General features: G+C 35.7%; 1 protein-coding gene across 3 annotated transcripts in view; it reads right to left on the reverse strand.

Moving 5' to 3' along the window:
- PDE1C (phosphodiesterase 1C) overlaps positions 1 to 21,998 on the reverse strand; it is a 238,830-nt gene that overhangs the window by 128,522 nt on the left and 88,310 nt on the right. Inside the window, exon 2 of one of the 3 annotated variants that reach the window (XM_088149942.1) lies at positions 9,460 to 9,486. The exons of the other annotated variants lie outside the window; for them this stretch is intronic. Within the exon in view, the coding sequence (XP_088006068.1) occupies positions 9,460 to 9,486 (27 nt within the window). The remainder of the gene's footprint in view (positions 1 to 9,459; positions 9,487 to 21,998) is intronic. 3 annotated transcript variants of the gene reach the window in all.

Raw genomic sequence — 21,998 nt, forward strand, 5'->3', positions numbered from 1 at the left:
AGTACCAGTAGTTATAGGTGCATTGGGTGCAATCCCAAAACATCTGGAGCACCACTTGAACACCATCGGCATTGACAAAATCACCATCAGTCAATTGCAAAAGGCAGCTTTATTTGGAACAGCTTATATCCTGTGACAATACCTTTAACACCATCAAATTACAACATCTGCCTATCCCAGGTCCTTGGGAAGGACTCGATAGGAGGATAAAAATGCCAAATCCAGTCTAAACATCTGGCTGACTGTGCGACCAACCATCATCATCATCATCATCATCATCATCATCATCATTTATTAAATCTATATGCTGCCCAACTCCCAGTGACTCTGGGCAGTTGCAAATGGTTTAAAACATTAAAAACAAGAAAAACAACAAGAAACAAAAAGAAGGATGAAGATGGCAGGATGACAAAACCAGGTGGGAACAAAGGAAAACAGCCAAAACACAAATGCTTAGCTTGCTAAAAGAACAGGGAACTGCTACTAGACTAAGGAAGTGAAACTTTAGAAACTGCTGCAGTGAGCTAAATTAACTGCTGAAGAGTCCTGAATCAACAGTCTCTAATAACTAGAGTAAAGGTGTACTAGAGTTGCCAAGGGTTGTTTGGGGCTAACTTGGGGAAGCTAAGAGCTGACTCAGTATAAAGATGTGCTAACTCACATATAAAGGATGCAAACAAGCATCCTTTATGAACCTTCTCTCCACCTTCAGAAGGTAGGCAGAACTTTGCATTCTCCACCTGTGCAGGGCTACAGTAAAGACCGGCTCAAAGAGGGTGGCCCTTGCTTATTAAAAGAGGAAGGGGTGATCTGTACCTTCACCACACAACATAAATTAAAAAAAAAAAGGTGTGCGACTTCAACTGCACCATCACAGCTACCCTATTGACTTTTTGACCCACCCACAGATATGCCAGCATTAAACACATCTTAGAACCCAGATACCTCACCAGTTAGACTTTATGTTTTCAAGTTGAATCAGTTACTTTCATAGCTGACCTGTGAAAATAACAACTGTCCCTTTTCCCATCCCAAACCAAGTGAAATCAGCAACAAAAATAACAAACTGGACCTTCCATCACACCACAACCCCCACTTTTCCTGTGAAGGATTAAAAACTGGGATAGGGAATCTGAAAGACTATAATTCTGCAATCAAACCTAGTTCCAGTTATTTTTGACGCAGTCAGTTGTAGATGAAATAGATTTCATTCATAAATCTTCTTGCTACAGGAAATCTGGTAGTTCTGAAGGTGGCCCAGATTTTTTTGTGCTTTTGCTGAACCACAGCTACCCCTCAGGGAAGGTCCTGGTTGGCATCTAGTTGATCTGCAGCTGCCTCTGGCTATGTTGAATTGGGCAATAGGCAAAAGGCGAGCAAACAGAGAATGCATAGTCTATTTTGGACTTAGGGTCCTCCAACTGCCTCACTACTGGGGTGGTAAATGAAATTTTCTTCCAAATAAACAGTGATGCTGATCTGTAATGAAAAGTAAATCACTATCTTTTCTTGCTGCCAAGAAAAGGAGAAAAAGATTATCAACTTTTTTAAAAAATAACTTGAATAAAGCAAGTTGGGATAATACAGGTACTGGCACTTACTAAAAAATGACAGAATTGTATGCAAGTTTTCCAGGATTAGAGTGCTGCAGAACTCTTCTTTATGTAATCTGTTAAAAAGAGAGATAAGAGGTGATAGAATTTAAATTCCATGTGAAAGAACTTCTGGCTGTATCTGGGATAAAGGCAGGCCAGGAAAGAATGGCATCCATGTTTTATATTAGCTTATGAAACACAAAACAGATGATCATTTGCAGGAATCCTCTACTTTGCAAATGAAGCAAGCATTCAGATTATTAGACTTCTTTCTTAATTCTGAGATTAATATAGAGAGGTTTTGAGGTTACATGCATATTTAGCATTGTTTTTCAAACTGAGAAAAAAATGACATTGATACAGGGTGCAACGGAGAAGAAAATGGCCTGGTCCTGTCTTAAAAAAGCCCTGCATGAAGGTCAAGACCTGTTTTGCACTGAATAAAAAGGTTATAAACTCAGGAAAAGGTTATGCCAATGAGTCATCCTTCTGATTTCTTTGCTTCTCCTGTGATGTAGAAAATTAGGCTTGTGGATGTTTCTCCCAGTGAATCAGAGGAGACTGGGGAAGGTCAAACTAACCTTGTTATGTTAAGGCAAACTTTTAGCAAGCATTAACACAACATGCAACTTTGCACAAGTGGAAGTCAATATGCCTGCTACTTCATCCTATCTTCTGTAGATGAGTCACTAGAGGGTTGTCCATTTGGGTTGGGAAGTTTGAGGCAACTGTGATCAATAGAAACATCATCCAAGGAAATTCCTAGAAACTGGTGAGTCTTTATATAAGAAGGGCTTTTACCTGGCACTTTATCAATGACCCATACTGAGATTGCTGTTTGTATACTAGGCCCAGCTTCTCTGACTGAGCTGGCTGAGGAAGTCTGCAATATGGTACTGGAGAATGTGACAACCTCAATGGAAATCTGAGGTAACTGAGTGTCCTAATTTAGCCAGTTTAGGATTTCAGGACCTCAGTAATAACCAGAACACTGTCTAAATTTATCATTGCCAAATGTCTTTGCCTCAGTATATAAAGATGAGGTCTGGATGTTGGGGATCAACAACATGTTGAAAAACATAATCTGGTAAATTTGAATTTCAGTGCTTTAGGCACCTTCTTTCTTGTTGTTGTTGTTGTTGTTGTTGTTGTTGTTGTTGTTGTTGTTGTTGTTGTTCTTCTTCTTCTTCTTCTTCTTCTTCTTCTTCTTCTTCTTCTTCTTCTTCTTCTTCTTATTATTATTATTATTATTATTATTATTATTATTATTATTTCAGCCCTGTTCTGCATGATTAGGAGATCTATTAAGATTGTCAGGGATCTTGGAGACTTATAAAATCTTATGTGTTCTGGAGGCATTTCCAACAGTTAGGACTGCCAATCCTATGCAGCAGTGAAAATTACAGCCTATTGACATGGTCATTCCAAAGTAACCTCTCCCTTGCTGGGATACTCCTTGTTTCTCAAGGAGTTTCAGGTGATTAAACAAACCAGAGGATATCCAGAGTTGGTATACTGTAAGATTTTGTCATAAGGTTGGTCAGATATGCAGTCCCCATACATAATCATGTTTGCTACATGGCAAATGAGGTTTGCAAAATAGGAGGAGAAGCATTTTTGCTACCTGGAAAAGCACAAATTTTCTATACAGTTATGGATTATTGTCATCTAATCAGGAAAATCCAATGATCTAATGCTGGGGTCCTTGCACATCTTCTATAGCAAATTTTCAATGCTAAAATCATCCATTTTCATCCCACCTTACATGCTACTTTTATTACAGTATCACCTGACGTGTTCAGTTGTATAGGATTATTGTAAGTTTTGAAGGCCTGACAAAAGTTTGTTGTTGTTGCTGCTGCTGCTGCTGCTGCTGTTATTTATTGAAAGTCCTCTTCACCCTTGACCATCCTTGTTTATTCATGCTGTCTGAAAGTAGTTGACTAGGTGGATGCAGGAAGAAGTGAATGCATAATTCATAAAAGATTTATGCCGACAGCTTGGTGTGAATGTCCATTCCTAAAAAGAAAAACCTTCCTTGGATCCAATGGTTTATATCAACTACTATACAGTCACAAATATCACTTTTGAAAACAGAGTTCTCCAGAGGATGGTGGCTGTACAGTTGAATATATTCTTCAATATGATTAATCACATTCTTCAAGAATATGATTAATCCCCTTCAGTCTGGGTTCAGACCTGGTTTGGGGGCTGAATTATCCTTATCACTTTAATGGCTTATTTTTTGTAGAAAAGATATCAATGCCCACATTCAAAATATGGCTTGCCCTTTAGAACTTGCATATCCTGAAAGAGGATGAATAACATCATGTCAAAGATTACTATTTCTTTAGAAGTAGGAATATAAAATTGTTAACATAAATTAATAACATTTACCCTACTTTATTGTAATAAAGATGAAGGTTTAAAATTAAACCAGAAGGGTTTTTTTCCCTCACACTCCACAACTATAGCAAAGGCATTGCTGTTAATTATTTTTTTTCCTTTTTGTAAAGAACAAGAATTGTTTCCTTTGTGTCTAGCTTCATTGAATTTAGTTGTGGGAGCTGAAAGAATTAGATAATTAAAATCACTCTGCAAGGTCAATAGATGCAATGTGAAAAGGACATTAATCCAGTGTTAAAGAAGAATAAAGTGAGGTTATTTTAAATAGGACAAATTGCTGGATCCTAAAACATATGTGATATCATATAGCCTCTCCCCTCCCACCCAGCTCTTGTCTCTCCCAATAATCTTAATGATAATCATTGAATCTGACACTGAAAATACTGTGGCTTTGGTGATCAGCTAGTTGTGCTCTTCCTAATTATTCCAAACATCTTTGTTATATTAAGATTTGAATTAAGTGAGAGTATTTTCCCCAAAACAGCAACATACAACACTGTAATAGATCCTGGCAGATGGAAGAGTTAGATCTTTTGCTATGGTAGCAGCTTATGTTCCTGGGAAAGGAAAACCATAAACTGTATTTTTCCTTCTTGAATGGAAAGCAAAATTGTCATGGAAGAAATGGCAGAAGAGGAACAAGCCTTGTTTGACAAGATGGAGATGGCATTGAAAATGGAACTACAAATGACAGCTTACGAGAATGATATGGAAAAGGATGTCTCACTGGACATACAAAAGAAATCGATTGACGTTTTAAAAATCAAAAGGAAAATATAAATAATAAACCAAGAGAATGACCTGGATAATTCTTTTATATTGAATTTAGAAAAGATTTTGAAGAATCTTGTGAGAAGGGACAAAAAAAAAAAATGAAAACAAATCAAATTCTACAACACTATTTGAATGGACTAAAGATTAAGATTGTTAGAAGTAAAAGAAAAGAATATAAAGTTGGTTTGTTTGATCAAGATTAAAATAAGATATGTTGTTATTTCTGATAACCTTTAATGGACTTTCTGCTGACACTAGGACTGAAAAGATGATGCTTTATAGATTTATCTATAGAGAAGAGATGGAATATGAAGAGATCATTGGTTGTAAACTAAGAGGGGGTTAAGAGTTACAAAAATAGTTTATACTTGTTGTGATGAAGGTTGGAAGTCACTTCTTTATATATTTCTTTTCTCTCTCTTCGCTATATTCTTACTTTCCTTTTCTTTCTTTTTTCTTTCTATTTTCTATGGGGTTTTTTTCTTTTTCTTTGCCCCTTTCACTCTTTCTTTCTATTCTTTCTTTCTTTTAGTTTGTATTAGATGTTACTATTGTAATTAAAATCCTTAATAAAATTATATATATATAGGAAAATAAATTCATATGAATTGTATTGATCTGACACTATATGCTCAGATGAACAGAAAAGAATCCCAGTGGAAAAGGCAGGGAGGAAAAGCCTTTTTATTATACTTCTAATATGTGGAGAAAGATACTGAAAAGTTGTGTTTATAGAATTTCCCCCAAAAGATGCAAAGTCAAAGACACATTTGAACATTAAACTGCTTATTGTTTGGCTTAAATATTCACTTCAGTGATATTAAATTCATTTGTTTTTAAATGTACTTTTGAATTACATTAATTTGTAGATCTTACTATTAAAGATATTTGATATACTGTATTCTTGTAAGCTTCCTTTCATTAAAGACAAGCAAGGTATTTATTGTTATGTCAAGCTTTAATTGCTTCATTATGCATAAATGTTGATTAATTAACACAATCACTCTTACAAATACTGTCACAGGAATCATTGTTAATTGCCTTTAATTATTGTTTTTGTCTGCTTTTACATTTCATTTGGCATGTAAGCTACTGTCAGTCCTTTGAGGTAAGCAGGCCTTGAAGCAGGCAATGAAAAGACTACTGGAACTGTTATTTTATTGTTAGAGGATATAATAACAGAATCTTGAAAGCCTGACAGAGTTTCCCTTTGTTGCGTCTTTTCCCAGACAGAATTAAAGCAGGGTTACTTCAAGTTTCTTTCTCACACTTTGTTCTTTCCCAGAATTGAATTGTCTTTTATTTAATGGTTCTTGCATTCCTTCACCAAGATTATCTCTGAACTCCTCTACAGTCATCCAGAGAATTTCTGTTGATGGACAGTAGTATAAATTCAGTAAAGCAAAGCAAAGCAATGATGGTGTAATAGTCACATATATTGTGTGAATGGGCCCTTATTTCTTTGTAAATATGCTTATGCATGGATTAACAAAGGTCAAGTGTCAGTGGCATATTTATTTATAATTACTGAAGAAATTGAGATATTCTTTCTGTGAAAGACCAATGAGATAAGTTAAAAATTAGGGATGGGTAAATTTGTCAATGCTTATTTTTCCATTTCTGGTGTTTAGGAACCTATCTATTTTCATTTCTCACGATTTCTCATTTTGCTCTTCATAATTTTCATATAATGCATGTGGGGCTAGTGGTTGAAATTTTGGCCTGTGACTGTGCAGTTATTATCTAGCTGGTTCAGTCCAGTCCAGTGGTCCTACTGGCTGTATTTCCATCTATTCTATTAGCCCTACTCCATTCATACCCAAAGAATGGTTGGTGCTTAATTTAGACAACACCATTGAGATTGAAGAGTCCCAGGTTCAAATTCATGGAGCTCACTTGGTGATTTTTGGCCAGTCACTTTTTCTCAGCGCAATGTCTCTGATGATGAAATTAGGGAGGTCTCTATAGGCACTGCTTTGAACTTCTAAAGGAAAGGTGAGGTATAAATGTACTAAATCCATAAATTGCTTTTGTGAACATTTCTCCAAACATACATATTTGTGTTTATAAATTTTGCCAAATATATATAGATCTGGCAAACAAATGTCTTAATACGTTAAGTATATCTCTACATATTATATTCATTGAGCAGAGGCATCTTTATCATTTTTCCTTTAGTATACATTTTTATTGGTTTACTACATAGCAGAATTCAAAGTGTGAATTGGAAAGAATCACTGCAAAGAAAAAGTGTGAATTGGAGAGAATTCATGTACAAAATGAGTATGTTTTAGAAGATAAATCCATAAAGGAGTCATACTTTTTTTCAGGGATTATTTAAATATTTCAGATTTACAAGACACTATAGAATGTGGTCCTCCCTTTACTAAAGCCCACCTGATTTTCTAAAATAAATTGTGTTTTCTCCCTTCCCACTGATCCCATTTTAACAGAAAGGAATCCTTTTGGGTAAGAACTGTACTTAGAATCATAGAAGGTTGGAAAGGCCCTTGGATATAATCTATTACAACTTGGAAAGGATCTAAGACAGTGTTTCTCCACCTTGGCACCTTTAAGATGGGTGGATTTCAACTGCCACAATTCCCCAGACAGCCATGTTGGCTGGGGAATTCCAGGAGTTGAAGTCCACCCATCTTAAAGTAGCCAAGGTGGAGAAACACTGATCTAAGAGGTCATATTGTTCTAGTGCAGGAATCTATCTGGTTGTCTATCTGTTAACCAAAGCCAGTTTGAGAGCCAGGTTGGTGCAGTGGTTAAGGTACCAGGATAGGAACTGGAAGACTGTGAGTTCTAGTCCTGTCATCGATATGAAGCCAACTTGGTGACCTTGGGCCAGTCATTCTCTCTCAGCCCTAGGAAGAAAAAGGCAATGGCAAACCACTTCCAAAATCTTACCAAGAAAACTTGTCCAGGCAGTCACCAGGAGTCAACATTGTTAACTACAAGTGGATTTGTGACAGCACAACAATTAAAAACATTTTGCCCTACTTAGTTTTGTGATCAAATGTCAAGAAATTACTGCTTGTCCCATTTTATTCACCAATGGAATTGGCTTATTGAGAAAGAGATCATGATAAAATTGCTAAAGGTTGAGAACTTTTTTCTTAACTAAGCACTTTGTGAAGTGTGTATGTGGGTAGCCGGCAGGAATATGCAGGGAACGGACTTAATTTCTGCAGGAATTTCAATTCATTTCAGATGAAGAGATGGCTGGGTTTAATGGCATTTATTCTATTTATGGGATCAAATCAATCCTGAATTTCAGATTATCCCATCCAAAAAGAAAGATAAAACAGAAAAACTTGACTGCTCCCATTATCATATTTTAGCAAATCCAAGATGATTCTCTTTTTATAACAAATTATAGCACTGAGAGTGGAAGAAACTAAGCTCCCTTTTAAATTAATATGGTAAACCTTTGGAAAAGTTAGTTGGTATCTGTTTTTGTGCAATCAAAATGAATGTATTAGCATCTCTCTTAATGTCCCTGTTCTCTCCATCACCATAATTAGTATATTTGTCCTGCAGTGGCCTTTGACTGAAGCAAATAAAACGTTAGTAATAATTCAGCACAGATCCCTTGGAGCAATAACGATTCATTAAAACACTCTGTCTGCCGCATAAAAGCACCCATCCAATGTAGCACCTTTGGAGCTCAGTCCAAGAATCTTCAGCTCTCAGAGGAATTTGAACCAAAAACCTTTAGTAACAATGCAGAAGTTGTGTTCCTGATATTTAAGTCACTCAATATTTAAGGAGGATTCAGATAGCATCCCCAGTGGGAAAAGTTGCCCCAAGAATGACAAGTGTTCAGCCTTCATTAAAAAGTTAGGCAAGCCTGTGAAAATGGCAAGAAGTCTGTGCAAAACATGACTGAACTACTTCTCCATTAACTTCCACTTGAAAATCAAAAGCAATTAGCACTGTAAGAAGGCTTCAAAAGCAATAAATCAGACTCAGAATCAATCAGGACTCTCTTTATAGTTCTCATGGCAAAGACACAAAAAGAGATAATCAACAGCTCAGTCCTGTGCGTGTTTACAGAGTGTTTGATAATGTTTAGCCCTCAGGCCCTATGCAGAGGACTGAGACAATCCTGTCCTCTCTTAAAAAATGGATTTGGCTGTTAAATCAGAGTAAATAAGAATTAGGCAACAATATCTCATTGAAACAATAGGCCAACATTTTATGCCTTCATAATATTAATCAGAGTCACCTGTTATCTGCAGAAAGACATGCCTACAGTTTATTTCAACCGCATAGCACAATTTCAGAACATCAAACAGATTCCTCAAAAGAAGATATAAATTTATTTATAACATACATCAAAGTCAAAGCCTAATTTTTTACTTGGTCAGATATCTTCCTTAGCCAGTAAGAGAATTAAGAAATATGTCTCAAATTCCACTGCTTCAACATCAGGCCAGGTAATAGAAAAGTCAGCCATGCAAGTTCTGTGTATCTGCCATATTTTTTCTATCAGTCCACAACTGAGTTTCATTAAAAGATCACAAAGATTAGATTAGTGTGGGTTAATATTGCATTTGCTTGGTACAGAAAGTTTACAGCATCAAAGCTAGTAATAAAAGAATACATAATTTCAGAATCATAATAGGTGAATCTTTTTCAAATGCCTTCTAATTCTTCTGCAATCTGTTCTTACCTCTGTGATGTTTTCTTATATTTTCTCCTGCAGGAAAAGAACATAAATAAAAATGAGAGCTGAACAGCATCAGCCTGCAACATGGGTGGAAATAGGAAGTGGTGATGAGGCTGGATTAGAATTAAATAATATTAAGTGGTACTTTTAATTTGAAATCCAAGAGAAAATATGTTGCTAATAAGAAAACTGATAATATTAGCTGATACAATTGCTGCGGGAATGTATGGGAAAAGTAGAAGTCTGTTGCCTTATTCATGATTGATGTAGCTAAAAATACAAGGAGAGACCTATTTTTTTAGCAGTAATGTCCACATTACAATTATCATGCTGGAAAAGCATTGGCTTCTCCCAGTGCTGAGCACGTAAACATTTAGAGGGATTATTTTTTTCTGAACATAGCAATAAGCAATGATTAGTTCATTTAGCTATATTAAAATAGGGATGGACTTATAACTTGCAGTTTGAGTCACTTCTGGATTTTATCCCTAATTCCATTCCATTTTTATGATAACTGGTGATTTTAAAAAAAATCAAAATATCTGTAATTATCAAAATACATTAAAATTATCTTGGAACACATATTCCATACTATTTTGATATATTTACACCTTAAAAATGCCTCACAGCATTTACTACAAAAGTATAAATCAAGTGGATAGTTTAAATCTGCACATTAGTTAGAATGATGTGGTCAGCATAAGAATTTAAAATTCTCGAAGCACTGCCATATTAAAGCAGAAAAATGTAATGGTTATGCCTCAGTTTTCAGATGTGTAGTGTTTTCTTTCCAACATATTTAGGTGATTTAAATTATTTAATTATCTGATAAAGTTGATCTCTTACTGTTGATTCATTCACTTTTCCAGTCATTTGCAGATTGATGAAGATTGATTTGATATCTCTTTTTTAAAAACAGTTTTTTTTCAATCAGGAAAATTAAATGTTAAAAAGTACAAGAACTGTGTGAGAAAATAAAGTTAGGGAAAGTTTCTGTGAAAGGTCCAACATATTTTCAATGGAATTTTGGAGCAAGACTACATCAAATGCCATTTCATTTCCACACCCTGTATATCCATTCCAATCACTATCAACAGGCAAGGTAAATCCTTGGTTTTATAAACTTCCATAGCATGCCCAGCTAAAAAGCAATCTAGATCTAAGAGCAGCTGCTTTGTAGAAGTTCCTAACTAACTTGTTCAGCACCGGTGCTTCTTAAGTTTATATTTATTTCACTGCATTTTCATTATAACTCGTAAAATTTATTCCTACCAATCATAGACAAAAGGCAGTTTGAGTGTTCCCATCTGAATAAGAGAATTCCTGACAATCAGTTTAAAATCAACCCAGAATATCAAACATTTCAGTAGATAACCACCTCTGATAGAAAGCCAAGAGAATTAAACTAGCACAAGTTCACTCTTATGTTACGTTTTTAGGAACAGATGTAATATGCATATATGTATCATTAGTTGAACTAGAGGAGTGAAGGATCATAACTTAGTAACAGAGTACTTAGTTTTCATCCAGAAAGTTGTGTTTTAACTGATAGAATTATAAACTGTTTTATTCCTCAGGGCTCTAGGTTTTCAGGGTTAATTCCTACAGTCTTCGGTCTCAGGCAAAACACTATGACAGTAAGTAACTCTGAGCTTTAGAACTGATTAGTGATCTGACTCAATAGAAGACAGCTTCATACATTTTATATTGAAATAAAGTCACCTAAAAGTTCAGTGGCCTTTGAACACCATTGATTTTCATCAATACAAGTCAGATAATGAATGTACATTTTATCCTCCCAGCCATAATATTGGCCTGAGTTTTGTACCTTTTGTACTTTCAACCTGCTCCATCCCTCAGTGTGTGGGAACATGACTCCTTATTTATGTCCCCAGAAGTCATCCCAAATCACTAATCCTTAAATAAGTGATGTACCAATTATTGGAAAATAAGCATTAAGCGGGACAATAAACCAACGTTATGGTCAACAATGGCAATCTCCTATGTGTAGCAGTAAAAGAAACTTGGAAATTAAAAGAGAGAAAGAAAGATAATTTCATTGTGGTTCACAAAGGTTTTATAAAGTTGTATTAATATTCCTAGATTGGAAGTAGCCAGTATCAGATATTTGTCAGTTACTCATCATCATCATCATCATCATCATCATCATCATTATTACGGTCACGGACCACAATTACAAATAAAAATACATTGAAATACATTGAAATACATTAAAAATATATTAAATAAAATGAACAGCACATGATAATATATATACAGATTGGTGGAGTCATCTGTGGGCAGTCAAAATCTGCCTAATTTTGCAGACAGTATAACCAAATTTAGCTACATTCATGGAAACTAAATCATTCTGATCAGATACAACAACTGGACATAAAAAAGATCAGAATTTCCCGGATATTTTATCAGACGAGGAGTTATTAGATGGGTTCATGAGTCATTATAAAAAATACAGTATAACAGAGCATGTGCTATAGTTTCAATAGCCCCTTGTCCACAGGGGCTCAGTTACTCACTCACATCAAATGATAGAATTTGATTGTACATCTCTCTAGAAAATAACTGTTTGTGGCATTTCATTCTGGATAAGGTAGATTTAATGTTTTCTTGAAAATAATTCTGATAGAAATACAGCAGTGTGTTTCTAAAACATAAAGTATATGGGCAGGACAAATCAGTATATGATTTCTCAATGAATCTTTTAGAATTTCTCACAAGATGCACATTAATTTATGAGTATATAGTCAAACTCTTCAACTGACCAGGCAACAGGAATGGAAAGATCTGGGGAAACCCATTGCTCTATTTTTTCACACCCCAAAATGATATGGAATAGAAGTAGATTGCACTGCAGCATACCCCCTCCATTTTTTTTCCTCATTACTAGTTTTTTTAGTCAAATTCCTTCTTCACTCCTACTCATATTTTTAAAATAATCTGAATTGCTTTTAGAAATTCTCTTTCCCTCTCTCTCCTAATTCATCCCTAGATATCTTGTCAATAATTGACATTGTACATCCTCACTTATTTTAGCTAGTTTTATAAGTCATCCAGAAAATTTGTGAGAATGCCTTTTTTGGTTTTCCAACCAAGCAAGCTCAAATCTGTCATGTAAAAAGTTAACTTGTAAAATAATATGTCATGTACCAGCAGGGAGTGAACTCTGTGTCTGTGTGTGACTGAGATAGAGAAAGAAAAACAAACAAAATGAAGAATTCCCTCAGTATTCTTTTTTGTGATCAATATTTTATGTGTTGTTATTACAACAGCTTACCAATTCTGTACACTGTTGTGTTTCTAACAGGATCCCCACTAGTGCCTTATAGTATTTTCTAGCATCATTATTATTTTTCAGTTTTATTTTTAATGCTATCTAAGGACATCTTTAGGTATCAATAGAGGCGAATATGTGTAGCTCAGGGTTGAACTGTGGAGTCCTTGGGGTTCTCTGAGCTTGGTTATTTTCCTGCAAATGTTTCATTACCCGGCTAGGTAACATCTTCAGTGCTAGAATGGGATGGGGTGTGCTCTCTGTTTATATACAGTGGCATGTCCTGCCAGTGTTGGTGGGGGTGGGGGTTTTGTTTTGTTCCTCTGGTGGTTCCTTGATTAGGGTATTGTTTACTGCTTGATTGTGTACCTGGTGGTAACCTCTGCTTATCTGGGTGATGGTTGCTGGTGAGGAGATGTTCTGGTCTTTTGTTTTCTTTTCTATTGTTTCTTTTGAAGAGTGTGCAGATGCTGTTTATCTCTAGGTGTCTGTTGATTGCTGCCTTGTCTGAATACCAAGCTTTCAGGAATTCCCTCGCATTTTTGGATTTAGCTTGTTCTAAGATGCTGACAGTTTCCCAGCTGAAATTATGATTAAGTCTGCCCACGTGTTGTGAGATTAAGGAGTTTTCATCCTGTCTTCTGACTGCTAGTTGGTGTTCATGGATGCGCTCTGCCAGCCTTCTGCCTGTCTGTCCTACATAGTGTTTGTTGCAGTCCTTACACTATATGTTGTAGATGACTCGTGTTTTACATACCTTTTACATACCACTACGTATGTAAAGTAAGTTAGTGTTTGTCACCCATTACCTTGTAGGTAAACCAGGGAACTGGCAATGACTGGAAATATATGCAATTCAATCAAATAATGGTCAGCAATAGGAATAACAAATGTCATGCCATTATAATTTTCTGCCTGCTCAAGAATTGGTGAAGAGGACTGTAACTTGGCAGAAAGGTGGTAGGGAAAGGCCTACAAGTCACTGATGGGAAAAGTCACCTATGTGAAATATGAATTATTTTCTCATATCTCTTTCTCATTTAACTATGGCTTATCATATTTCTGTAGATCTAAAATCATGTTTATAGACATGCTCATTCAATGTAAATTTATCTAGAAGCCATAGATCTGTCTTTGAAATGATCCACAATCTTTATCATGCCAAAAATTTAAGGCATTGTTACTCCCAGCTACCCTATATGAGCAGAGAAAAGATTTAGCTATACCAGATATATTTCTGATACCAAACATTAGCTTCTGTGAATAAGAAACATTTGATTACTTTCTCTGTTAGAGAAAAAAACTGGGGAGAAGAGTTTAGAGTACTGGAATGTAACTCATGGAGAAGGGGAGTGAAGATGTTCAGCCCTTTCTCCTCCCAATACTTTCCACTCCAAATTACTCCCCTCAGACCCTTGTTCTTCAGACAAAGAAACAGAGGACACAGATGTAGTTGGTGTGGATAATGTTAAAGGCCCTTCCCCTCAAAGTGGCATATTTTGAACACAGAAGAAGGCACAGGGGTGTGCATAGCACACTTCCTTCCCATCACTTTCTGTAACTGCCTTGTCTAGGGAAAAAGTTTCATGATTTTGATTAATATGCAGTGTGTAAATCGGCCTAACACTCTCTGAATTTAAACTTTATAGATGTGACCAGGATATATGCCCATAAATATGGAGTGTATGTTGAGGGCCCAGAGGTAATGTTTTTGTATGGTGCTGTGCTCCACCTTGGGGAATGGCCTTACTTCAGTGACTCAGATAGCACAGTATCTTCTATAGGATGTTTGAAGCCTAATAATTATTATTAATGACTGGGGCTGGTTCCATGGTTTTACATAACATTATTTTATTGATTTTTATTCTTGAATTTTTATTTTATTTATTTTTTCATTCATTTATTTATTATTTTTGTAAATTAGAATCTCAGTTGTAAACTACTGGGAGTCAGTCCTGATTTTGGTAGTATAGTCCATGCAATAAATACATAAATAAACAAAGAAGTAAAAGACTCAATCAAACCAGGGCCTTTTAAGTTGAATTTTTTCTTTGGAATATTCAAGAGGATATCATTTAGATAAGAACTGTGCACATTTTCCCTCTATAGACAGCAACGCTATAATGAAAACATCATTCATCCCTCATTCTAGGATACTACCTTTTTATTTCCTTTAAAAATTCTTCCAGATATTTTAAATAAGACTGAACATGATATCATGAGAACATGAAGATGAGACTAGCCCTGCTGAGTCTGGCCTAGGCCCATTTAGAATAATTCCATGTCACAAGGTGGCACACCAGATGCATCTAGGAGGCCCATAAATAAGAGATCAAGGTAGACCTCCTCTCCTATTGTTACTCCCATGTACCTAGTATGTAGAGGCAGACAGTCCCCGTGCTGGTTCTTACAGCTGTTGTTACAATGAAATAGGCACAGTATATGCAGTGTTAGGAAGAAGATAACAAGGCATCCCATACAGGTCTGGTTATATGGCAATGCATACTTATCAGCCACTTTCTCAGGTCAGGATTGTCCATGACCTGCAACTTGCTTCTTTTTAACTACTAAACACTAGAGATTGGATCTGGACCCTTCAGTGAGGAACGCACGTACAGAAGCTATAGTCCCTTCTCTAAATGAGATCATGACAAGTGAAATAACAACAAGTGCTGTTGAAATCAGAAAACATAATGGTATTTTTTTCATCTCTCTCTCTCTCTCTCTCTCTCTCTCTCTCTTTCTCCCTCCCTCCTTCTTTGTCTTTATATTAAGCCCAGGCAGGTGACAATCAGCTGAAAATCCCCCAATCCAGAAACCTATTATAGTGCTAATAAAAAAGACAACTAACGTATCTCCATCTGCTCCCAACCTTCATGAAGCTAGAATGCCAGCAATCGCTTGCAACTTGATTTATGGTGTTTATTAATAAAGGTAGTAATACTGTTTTGTTTATGTATCATTAATTCTACTGTAATGGCAGTAACATTAGTAGAAAAGGCATGGGGAATTGATTCCACAATTTGAGCTGACTTGCAGAGAAGGTTTCAATTTATTTAAATGACCCGATTAGTCTGTAGAGAGTTTTAACTCTTGTCAGAGTAGTTGTAAAAATAAGACTAGAAGTTGTTGGTCAACTGCATAAAATAACCACTGTACAAATATCCTAAGTCTCAGTTCCATTATTAAAGAATCAGATTCAAAGAACTATATAATGTGCTCTGATGTGCATATCAATGTTTCAGAAACCTTTTCTATTACCAGCAATGCTGCCATCACGCTACTCTAGATAAGCTCACTTACCCACCCTCAAATCTTATCAACACTAGAAGTTACTTCTAAAAGAGGAACTATTTCATCACCATATCAGATAAGATTTTAAAAGCCCTGTTTGATGTGTGCATGTAGAACTGTGCATGTGGGAGAGAAGACCCCTGTTTCATACCCAATTTTTTATCTTTGTTCTTACAAAGAAATGGAAGAATGATAAAGTTATGTCTACTTTATAGCCTTCTCTCTGTTAATTTTCTAGAGAGAAGGATCTATGTATGTAGATATAGATATAAAAGTTACTTGAAATGCTGGATCCTTGGCAAGTCTCCAAGATATGATGTGACTCTAATACACAGAATGGTTGTTCAATAATTCATTTGCTTCCATCTCTTTATGACCCAATGAACAACACTTTGCCAGGACTCTCAGTAACTACCTCTTTGAGTTTTTAAAAGCTTGTTATATCACTGATAGTGTCTAGCCATTGTGTCCTTTGCCAACATCTTTTTCTATTGTCTTCTTTTTTTTCTAAGTACCAAGGTCTTCTCAAAAGACTCTTCCTTCTTCATTAGGTGTCCAAAATAGTTAAGCTTTAGCATCATTATTAATACTTCCCATGAGCTATCTGTTTTTACTTCATCTAGTCCTGAATGCTTTGTTCTTCTTACTGTCCAAGATACTTTCTTCAGTACCATAATTTAAAGGCATTGTTTTTTCTTCATTCAGCTTTTAATGGTCCAGCTTTCATAGCCAAATGTTACAAGAGAGACACACTGCTGGACATCTATTAATGTGTAGATATTTAAATGTCAATGGATATTGTAAAACATTAATTTACAAGGCTCTAATTATTTAATCCAATTTTATTCTGCTGGTCTCATTCTATCACTTTGTTTCCTTTGAGAATTGGCAATGAATGATGGATATAGCTAAAAGGAAAGTGATGTGTAAGGGCTTTTCAAGTTCATATCCTGCTGAAAGGAATTTGGCCAATGCCTCCAGGTCACTACTTCTACAGTTCAAGCTTTCACCTTAATACACATTCTAGAAAATTGTGTATTAGCTTTCTAGAATTAAGATGCATTTGTATTATAATTTGCTTAGCTTTAAATACTGGGTGATCAGAAGTTACTAAACAATGCATAAAAGTACAATTTAAAAAACTGAGGATACTGAGATAGTTCAGAATGCTTTATCTCTCTCAAACATACAGACATAATTCACTTGACGCTGCTATCGTATATTACCGGTTGCTGGCTGAGAACATCTTAATTCTAATTTTAATCAAGATTTTACTTTATGATTCCAGCAATTGCACATTTGATCATTCTTAAACAGTAAAAAAGGATGGAAAGAAACCAATTATTTGATCACTGTTTTACTGCATTCTGCCTATGTGCCTAGGAAAACAAAACCTAGTGACAGCCATTGAACAGGAAGGCAAAACTGCAATATTTCTTATTTGGGAATAAAGGCAAAGAAGAATCTGCTAACAATACAACTGATGATAATCCTTCATTTGACTACTTATTTAAAAGAAACTTTCCCTTCCCATTTCATCTTGCTCTAGTTTAATAAATAATATTTTTCATGCATTTGCAAAAAAGAAAGGGGGGGGGGGACAGGGTTTTCTTGCTTAGCCAGAGCCTTTGTGTGGCATTAATTACTACACAAAAAAATACTCTGGTACCCACTGGCCAGTTGCCTGATTGTTATTTGTTAGGGTTGTGGAGTGAGCTAAAAAAGGAGTGAGAGATGAATGAGGGAGGTCACCAGCCAGTTTCAGATTAAATATTGAGATAAGAACCATAACATGGAATTGCATCAAGGTCTGGCAACAGCTGCTTTCAAAGACAGAGAAGTAGATCTGCATCTTGCTCTAAGCTCTAGTAAATCTATCAGATGGTTGTTTTTCTTTCACTCAGCCCCCACTGTCATCAGCACCCGCCTCTCTGCTACTAGACAGCTGGCATGATACAGAATTTTAAATCTCATGTTTTCTGGCAGACCCTCACCTAACCCTGTAATACAGGCTGAAATACTTGGATTCCTATTTAGCAAGCCTAAACAGGACAGTTTGCCTACATGCGCACGCATACATATACACACATATCCCATATAAATATTCAGAGCTCCTTTGCCCAAACAAGACCATTTCAAATAAGTATTCTGTTACTTGGAACAAGATGAAGAGTCCAAAGGGCATTTGAATGCACTTCAGATGCTCATCCGAACTTGCATTCTTGTAGAATTAGCTGCGTATCATCATGAGAATGAATGCACATTTTGAATAATAGCCCTGAAGCCACACAGTTCCCATAGTATATAATCTAACCACTAAATTTATCCTAGACAAAGTGCTGCACTTTGAAATCCTATAGATTTCAGTGGGATAGATTAAAAGTGCCTTACTTTTAAAATCGTGGGGATATAAAAAATGCTTCACTTCAGCTGAATTAATTTAATGTAGGAAAAAATGTTGGTCTTAATATAAGATGTAAATATATTACTACTAATCTAAGTATATGAGTGCCAGGTTTATGGTTTCATTTGACCTTGAAAAATGCATAAAGAATAAGCAGCTTTCATAGCCTGAATCAATAAGGAAGAGTTTCCATCTTCTCCCAATCCTGCTAGCAAATAGATGGGAGGGGAGGTTGGTCAGAAACATTTATATAATATCACAGAAAAAGCAGTCAGAGTCAACAGTCCTCTTGAGATATATGATTTGTACTTGTTTTCTTTTTCCCAGGTGTAATTTTCTAAAGAAAAGGCAAGTACAAGGAGCAATATATACTTGAGGGGTCATATTTTCTTAAATGAATATTTGCTCACAACATTTAAAAATTGAACAGGGGCTTTCTGATTTGCCCACGTGCTTTTATCAGCATTGATTTAAGTATATATAACATGACACAACTGAATAATAAATGAAACAACAGGCAAAGTTTATCATTCTTTCATTTCCAGTATCTTGCCTTTTTAAATTTTTAATTAATTGACATTGCCTGATATACTGACAATTTAATAAGGACTGCTTTCTGCTTTCTCCATTGCTTCTTTAATTGATGATCTGAATCAACACCCACTGGATTCAAGCCAGATATAAGTGTTCACCAAAAAATGCCACCATGAGCAAGATCTCCTATGTACTAATATAAGCAAATCGATATATAACTATTGGGGTGTATTTCTCTCTGGGTATATTTGTGTATATGTACACATGTACACACACATGCAGAAACTGAAATTCAGAGGCTGAAATGAAGTTTCCAGTTTGTAAAACAGTGAGTAATTATGAAATGAAGCCAATCTTTAAATTATGGGTTTTTCTTATAATAGTTGGGAGTTTAGAACTGCATCTGGGACGCACCTTTAAAACCTATATACTGTATTTTCAAAGTATTATGCAAAGCACACTTAAATGACTTCTAGGGAACTATTTAATACATTTGAGTGATGCTCAGCTGAAAACTTTACTTTCATGGAAATTTGCTTCACAGTCATTAGGCTGAAATTTTATTCATTAATACATACAAATCCCTTTGAACTCAGTTCAACTTATTTCCATATGCAGCATAAGATGGCTGCAATTCTGTAATTATTGAAATCAATCAATAAATCCTATGCATTTTTACTCAATGTCTTATAGTTATTTGGGAATCAGTGTAACTAAGCCTTCATAAATTAAACTATGAATTATTACAGTTGTTGCTATAGCACTTGCAGAACTGAATTCAAAACTGCAGTTGAGTGTGGTTGTTGCCAACAGACAATTTGTTGCAATTTTTCTGGTGCAAACAGCATGTTAAACTGTCCCAAAATAAATTAACCATATTATAAGAGCTTCATTCTTTTTCATATCCCAAAAGTAAATTGAAATGTGCACGTCATGTTGGCCATTCCATTCAATATATTTTATAGTTGATTTCATAGACAAAATGCCCGTTGCCTCCTACAGAGCAAGTTAAAGTGAACAAAATGTCTACAGTTTACACAGTGAGTCTGTTATATAACTAAATTCTCCAGGGTGATTTAAGAAGACATGGAGTAACTACATGGAGGCAATAGCAATTCTTGCACATAATAAGAAAAAAAAATTAACTTGAACATTGAATAATTTAAAAATTTCCAGGCAAAGGAGTACTTTTTGAGGGATTATGAAAACCTCCATTAAATGGTGCCAGCTTAAGCACCTAAGGGAACAATGCTCACTATGTAACTGACTTCATAGGGAGCTCTCCTCATTTTTTTATCAAAACAGAACATTTAAAAAGAGGCTGCCGAGATTGCTAGTATTTGTGATATGTCCTTTTTGAAAGAAAGCAGATAGCTGAACTTCCAAATGATTGCTTTTTTCATATACTGCAGTGGTAAATTCAGCAATGTACCTTCTGGCAACTGCTTTGTTAAAAGCAATTAAGAGCCCCTAATTTGTTTCTAAAGAACCCAGCTAGACCCTAACCAAGCATCTGTAGTGGTCAACAGTCCACAGATTTAATGCAATTCCTTGAATAATGTGCAAGCAGACACAGCTACCTCTGAATATGGAATACATTATTTGCGCTCATTCTGTTTTGCCCCATATAATAAAGTGGAAGGAAGAATCCATAAACTCTCAGGGGCTAATAAAAACGAACATTTTCGATATTATCATTCATAATTGACAGGGCAAAAGGAAGGGTGATCAAGGCATTTTAATTTTCTTTTCTGAGTGTATTTGAAGATAGATTAGAAACAGAGGAAGGGTCATTCTGAACTGAGCAATTTTGCACTGTAAACGCACAGGGAGACAGACAGGCTGATTAAGAACTGTTTCTTTCCTGCCCTGAAATGTAGGAACAGGATGGGCAAGGCTAGTGAAATACTGTATTACTAAAACAGAGTGGAAATCATCAGAAACAGTTTCCTATATTCACTAAAGCAGGAAAACCATTACCACAAACTTTTCAGGGGAAGAGGAACTCTGGTATGTGCGTGCGTGTGTGTGTGTGTGTGTGTGTGTGTGTGTGTAGAGAAAGCTAACATTATGAGGAATACTATATGTGAGGACCAGAGTTAGTTAGTCAAAAGTCAGACTCAGCTACTGGTAATTCTACAGACAAAAGTTAATCAGCTTGCCCTTTCTTTAGTGATAACACTTAGCTGTTTCATGGCCATTCCAGAAATCTCTTTGATCCCATCCATCTTCTTTATTTATTGTCTGCCCCTTCTTGTGCTTCCCTCAACCTGGCCAAGCATAACTATTTTTTCTAGTCTACCATCCACTCATGTCACATATTCAAAGTATGTGAGTTTCTGCTTGCCTGATTTTTATTGATTCTTTATTGATTTTCCAATAAAATAAAGCTATTTATCACTTTTTTGCTTTGCACTAAATGTGCAGGTGGACTGTATCTTCAACTTCTTCATATTTATTAAGGAGAAAGAAGGGGTTCTGGAAGAGTTCATCATGGCTGGTTTTGGGATCTCCAGTGTGACATCTTGGCATACCAGTGTGTCCTTAGACATATTCTTAGGTGCCTACCCAGCAATGTCACATCTTTCCTTTCTGATAAATGGGAATTTATCAATAGGGAAAATAGCCTCCTCTCTGATATTTGTGCTGGGCTATGGATCAAGATTCCTTACTTCTGAACACTGTAGCTGCCTATAGGTTCCTTGGAAGATAATAATCAAGAAGCATGAGGCCTGAAATGGATATACTTATGTGGCTGGGAGTTACTGAGCTGTGAGAGAGATGAAGAAGATACTCAAATGTTCTGTGCCTGTTTCCATATTGTATAGAACAGCATAGGAATATAACAGTGAGAGTGACATGCATCACACAAGGCTAGTCTCAGATTTATAATGGTTTTCCTTCTAGAGAAGTGCTTATTTTCAGTGAAGAAATTCAAGTTGCAGAAGAAAGAAACCCTGAGCTGAAATATTGCTTTGGGAAACACCAGGAAAAAAAAAAATCAGAACCAATTTAAAC

The sequence above is a fragment of the Python bivittatus genome, unplaced genomic scaffold (assembly GCF_059951505.1).
Source record: "Python bivittatus isolate LINGU-HERP-01145 unplaced genomic scaffold, Pbiv_v1 ctg000610_np1212, whole genome shotgun sequence".
In the NCBI taxonomy this organism is placed as follows: domain Eukaryota; kingdom Metazoa; phylum Chordata; class Lepidosauria; order Squamata; family Pythonidae; genus Python; species Python bivittatus.